Source organism: Cryptosporidium hominis, assembly GCF_000006425.1.
Source record: "Cryptosporidium hominis TU502 chromosome 7 CHRO017084, whole genome shotgun sequence".
Lineage (NCBI taxonomy): Eukaryota > Apicomplexa > Conoidasida > Eucoccidiorida > Cryptosporidiidae > Cryptosporidium > Cryptosporidium hominis.
The window spans coordinates 1-5,989 of NW_667048.1; the positions used below are offsets into that span (position 1 = coordinate 1).

Here is a 5,989-nt window from a genome sequence, read left to right on the forward strand (position 1 = left end):
CTCTAAAGTAAAAATAGAGCCAATTCAATTGGAAACTGTCGAATTAGTTCTGAATCGCCCAATTGGTTGGGATAAACCTAGTATTAATTTTTCTGAAAATAAATTTACATTAAATACTTCAAATAAATTTCTATCAAAATCTGTAATTTCGCTTCCTAGTATTACTGGTTTTGTATTTGACCATGCGGAGATTGGCATAAATAACACTATAAGGCATAATATAATTCCGAATAATCTCAGTAGTTTTTCAGTAAAAATACAGGAACAATTGATACTTGAAGATATTTTGAACTGTTTAATATGTAATAATGGTAATTACATCAAGGTTACTGAACAAATAATTGAATTTTTTCACAACTGTGAGCATCTAGATTTTGTTTCAGAAGATTTATATATATTTGAAATCAATTCAACTTGCAATGAAAAATATCTGGATCTGCATTTTATTTCAGGAAGAGAAGGGATGTCAGTATTTTCCCACCAAATTTTTGATGATCCCAGTAATTTACAATATATATATAAGGATATGATGAACAATAAAATTCTGGAAGAATCAAAATCTGAAAATACTTTGGATGATTCACTTGAAATAAAGAACATTTTGCCTGCGAATATTATAAAAAAAAATCCTTCTCTTTATCCGCTTTCGTACAAAACTTTAGAACTATCTTCTTTGCATAGAAGAATAAGGAAGTTTTTGAAGGTTCACGAGAGTGGTAATTCTCAATTTGGAATTATTTCAAACACATTATGTGATTCTTTCCGCGAACTTTTGAGGCATTTTATGATTAAAATTACAAAGTTTGAATCAAATCTAAGAAAAGGGCAGCTCACAGTTCAAAATATATGTGCATACTCTCAGCAGGCTTTAATTACTTTAAAAGCTTTGGATTTGATCTCAGTTCAAGTCTTACATAAAAAAGGGTGTGAAATTATTGACCAAGTATATAAAATTGCAAATAACGAATTTAAAGGGGAAGAATCATCTCAGAAAATTGCAAATTTTGTTTTCAATCAAGTTTTTCTTTCTTGGTTTAAACACTTTTTAACACCCTGGTTGAAATTTGGAACTGCTTTTGATCATTTTTCAGAATTTATTAATTACAATTTAAGTACTAAAAAAAAAAAGTTTAATAAAGAAAATATTCACTCGAAAAATTTTTATAGAGAAAAAGAAAGAAAAATATATTTTATACTTCCTTCATTTATGCATGAATTAGTTGAAAAAGTCAATTATATTGGCTTAGTTAGTCATTTTGTTTCTCACATCAACCATTTGCATAGTCAAAATCTGTCTTTTGATGCAGTGAAGGAAAATGGAATGTTAAATTGTAAAAAATTAGAAAATACATTGGAACAAATGTTACACTCTCTGAGCAATAAATCTGATTTAATAAGAAATGAAGAAGTTAAATTATATATCAACTCAATGTTTTTTGAATCACAACTATTAATTTACAGCGTTTGCAACTCAATTACCGATGTCAGATATTGCATTAATAAATTCTATGAAATATTTTTTTGTGCGAATGATTCTCTCATTCAAGAATTCATTGAACACATTCACAAGTTAGTGTTTAGAGGGGAAAGAGCTGACTTTAATTCGTCTAGTAATATCACACGTAAATGGAGTGAACTTATGGTTAAATATTATGGAGTATCAAATGATTCAGATAAATCTGATCGATTTGTTTGTAAAGTTGAGAAAAATTTGATCACAGAATCGGCAACGGAGGAGTTATTTAATCCTGCAAAGTGGGAGATAAAATCAGTTTTATTTGAAGAAGGTTTTAAGTTTATACAAAAAGATAAACAAAATATCTCATGTTCGGATGCATTCAAATATTTAACAATTGAATTTCATGAAATAAAGACATTCGGTTTGATTTGGCCTAGAGAATTGCTGTATAAATACGAGGTTATTTTTAGATTAGTTTTCCATTTAAAATATATTAATTATTTGCTTAACAATATTTGGATACTACATCAAACTTCAAATAATTTGGACTGTGAAATGAGCAAAAAAAAGCCTAATATTTCAATTAGTGGGTTAATATATAAGTCTTACTTTTTAAGACAAAAAATGCTTTTGTTAACAACAGGAATTTTAGAGTACATCTATCAAGATATAATTATACCTATATGGGGGAAAATGATGCAAAATCTAAAAAATATTTCAACTTTGGAAGAACTAAATTCCTATCAAGACCGTTTACTCAATGAAATACTAACACTATGTTTCTTCTCAGAGGGAGAGCTATTACATTCACTATATATGATTTTGTCGCTTTGCCACTTATTTGCTAGCCACTCCAACTTACTAAATATTTATGGGTTTTCCGAATTAGAAAAAAAGATTTCACACAAAATAACAGGAACAAAAAACGGAAAATATGAGGAAAGTGTACATATTTCAACATATGGCAGAAATCTTTGTAAAAAAGGCGAATTTGAGAGGTCAAGCAACACATTTTGCACTAACACGCATATCAAGGGTTTACTAATCGATACTACATATATTAATTTGGTAGAAAAATTTAGTTCAAAATTTGAATTGCTTCTTTCCAGATTTTTCAACAATATATCCAACTGCAAGAGCAAAAACATTAATCTAATAAATAAATTATTGTTAAAGTTGAATTTTAACAGCTTCTACATAGGAAAAATTCCTGCCAGCGTTGAAACTTGGGGGGAATACACACTGAATGAAAATTCCTCATGCGATGAATTAATTGACGAAAGCGGATAGATTTTCAATCAAACGAGTTTCGCCATAGTTAGAAATTTATTAACTAACACACTACGATATTATGAATTCTTGTTTGTTGAAATACTTGTGGGTAGATGATCTTGTAGCGCTGGCAGATTGGCGCATATTTAAGATATTATGACGTCTCAATAGAGTTTATTAATGCGATTGTTAGTTTCCAAATAAGGTTCAAGTGGATGCTTTAGGCAATAATATTATATCGTATATTTTTCAATTGAGAAATTGGTATTTTTTATTATTACAATTATCTGTTGGAAGCTGTGAGCATGCTTAATACAAATTCACTCTTTCTGTTATGCTGTACAGCATTTATCTTATTAGGAGAACTTTATGCAGTTAACCTATCATGCGACGCTAGGCTAAGGGAATGCGAAGTTGAAGTTAAATCTCTTCTCAAAAAAAATAGTGAATGCTCTTCTGATTTGGATTCATTAAAAGCGGAAGTTTCTCATCTTTCGGAAATTATCTCCCAGTATGAAAGAAATGTTAACTTTACTCAGGATTCTCACCACACAATATCATGGAGAGTAGCAGTCAACCAGTTGAAGAACTTTTCAATATTTTTCAAAGGTCTTATTACTGCATCATATAGCAATATTCCTAAGGAATTGGACTTGCAGATTAGATCTATTTACAGCAAAATTTTTGTTTATTTAGATCCTGCAATTGAAAAGTATTCTGAAGCGTATCCATTAGTTTGTCAGCATATAAAAAGTTATATGAATAGATATATCAATTTATTGAATCCCTACATTGATTATATGTTGGTTTATTCAGAGTTTATCAATGAAAAATTGGACGGATACGTTTCTAGAATTGAATCTTTTGAGCCAAATATCGTAGGAACTATCCCAAAGAGCCTCCATGATAGAGTTTTTTACATATTATGCGCATTGTTGGCATTATATGTTGCTTTGGAATCAATTTGTATCGCTTTAAGACTCTTATTTAGATGTTGCGGAATAAAATGCGGCTCTTCTTGCACAAATAAGAAGAACATTAAATCGCCTACGTCGAAATCTACGCCTAGTAACAGAAGAAAATAATACATTAAGTTTTTTTTGAGTGTGGCGATTATATTATTCTGCTAAATGAATTTTAGGTACTATCGATAAGTGTTTTTTTGTTAATTTAAATCTGATTATTTAATTTATAGTTCTTATGCCCTATAATATTTGCAAGTTCTATGCTTGCGTTGATCATTTCTGATGATCTCAGTTTGTCTTGAATTATGGGGTGCCTTAGAATGTCATCGGTGTTTGGTCTATTTACTGGGTTTGGGTCCAACATTGACCTAATTAGGAACTTTAGTTCATTAGTTCTGTTAGGAACATTTGGAAACTCAAGGCTATTCATTCCTTTAAAAATAGCCTTGATGCACTCCTCTGGGTCTTCCGGATCAAGACCATTTCTTGTATCAACTCTGAATGGAACTTGATTATAGCACATTTTGTAAACTGTAATCCCCAATGACCAAATATCGCTATAGATGTTATATTCTCCAATAAAGTTGCCGTTCTCATCTTTTGTGAGAAGCTCTGGAGCGGTATATTCCACTGTTCCTGTAAAACCATGACGCTGATTTGACAAGATAGTGCATTCTTCCTGATCATCTGACAAAATATTTTGACCTTCAGGCATAATTGAATTAAAATCTGGAATAATTTCTGATGAAAATAACTTAAAATTTACATTTTTTAGGACTTGCGCAGTTCCAAAGTCTGAAAGTAACGCCTGACAAATGGGTTGTTCAAGAAATTTATCAAAAGTAATGTGAAGTAAGATATTAGACGGCTTTAGATCTCGATGTAATATTCCTCTATGGTGTAAATGCTGCAAACCAAAGATAATATCGAAAAAAATTTTCCATATATGATTTTCATCCATGTATTTTTCTAAGAAATAATTATAATCGAAGTTTAATTCATCACCGATGTATTTTCCATTGTTTTTTGAAAAAGATAAAAGATAATTAGCTCTATGTTCATGTTCTTCATAACTTTTTACGTTTCGGCTAAATGTTGGAGCAGAATAAATTAAGGTATCAAGCGACCCAGAGTTACAATATTCCATTAATTGAAAAAGCCAAGGTACCTTAGGACAAAACTCATTTGAACTGTACATTTCTAACCAGGAATGCCTATATTGTACGATGTTTGGGTGATGCAATAATTCACGGATTTTTACTTCTCGCAATACTGCTGAAAGCCAATTTTTATCGTCTCCAACGGGAACTTTTTTTATGGCATATTTTGCTAATGTAATCCCATCAAGTACATGGGCGCAAAGATATACTTGACCAAAACTACCACTTCCAAGCTTTCTAATCTCTACAAAGAATTTTTCATAATAGCCTGTCATTAACAAATCAGAATTGAGGTTAATTAAGTTGTTTATTTCCACATCAATTCCTTTTGGAGATTTTATTGTATTAAATTCTAGGATATCTCCTTCATTATTAGCTTCTTTTGAATCAAAATTTTTTTCTACAAGGTTATTCATTACAGAATATTGAAGTCTACTTATGCCACTTCTAATATTGATTTGGCGATATAGTTCTTCTAAGAAAAAAAAGTAATTCTGGTTATCAACACTATAGCTTGCGTACCTTCCATTGAAACGTTTATTGGATTTGTCACTAATATCAGAAACATTTTCAAATTCACTGTTATCTGAGTTATTAAGAGGTGTTTTTGATTTTTCGACTTGAGATTCATTCCCAATGTTAAAGCTGTCGTACCCAAAGTTTCTTTGCTCTTGTAAGTTTTTCAGATTGAATAAATTATCTTCACTGGTTGATTGTTTAAAGCTATTAGAAAAAAATTTGTGTGGTATAATTCTACCACACATTGGGCAATGTAAATTAAAATATCGTGATGCAATTGCGAGATTTTCTGGATTCGATTTTTGTATTATTTCATCATGAATTTTTTTATCTTCATTTGTAGAATCAAACCATCTGTTGTATGGGATTAATGAAGTTGTTAATGAGCTTTCATTATGAGTTATATTTATGTCAGATATAGGGTTTTGCTGGCTCTCGAACATTCTACTCACCATAGTTTGTGGGTGAAATAAAATAAGACATATTACTTGCATATTTTTTTATATCATTTGCACTTGAGTTCATTATTAAATATATAGCAACATAAAGATTATTATTAAAAACCCAAAGCATGTATTAATTAATGATCAATTATACATTTTTTTAAATNATTC

The 5,989-nt window shown here is 30.1% G+C and overlaps 3 protein-coding genes across 3 annotated transcripts; 2 read left to right on the top strand and 1 right to left on the bottom strand.

The window, feature by feature from the left end:
- The first annotated feature begins 463 nt into the window (after positions 1-463).
- Chro.70344 (PV1H14095_P-related) lies at positions 464-2,749 on the top strand. Its single annotated transcript, XM_660578.1, has 1 exon — positions 464-2,749. The coding sequence occupies one exon, from the start codon at positions 464-466 to the stop codon at positions 2,747-2,749; it is 2,286 nt and encodes a 761-aa protein (XP_665670.1).
- A 287-nt stretch (positions 2,750-3,036) lies between these two features.
- On the top strand, positions 3,037-3,816 carry Chro.70345 (hypothetical protein). Its single annotated transcript, XM_660579.1, has 1 exon — positions 3,037-3,816. The coding sequence occupies one exon, from the start codon at positions 3,037-3,039 to the stop codon at positions 3,814-3,816; it is 780 nt and encodes a 259-aa protein (XP_665671.1).
- Positions 3,817-3,901: 85 nt separating this feature from the next.
- On the bottom strand, positions 3,902-5,869 carry Chro.70346 (hypothetical protein). Its single annotated transcript, XM_660580.1, has 1 exon — positions 3,902-5,869. One exon carries the CDS (start codon positions 5,867-5,869, stop codon positions 3,902-3,904), a length of 1,968 nt encoding a protein of 655 aa, XP_665672.1.
- Positions 5,870-5,989: the final 120 nt, after the last annotated feature.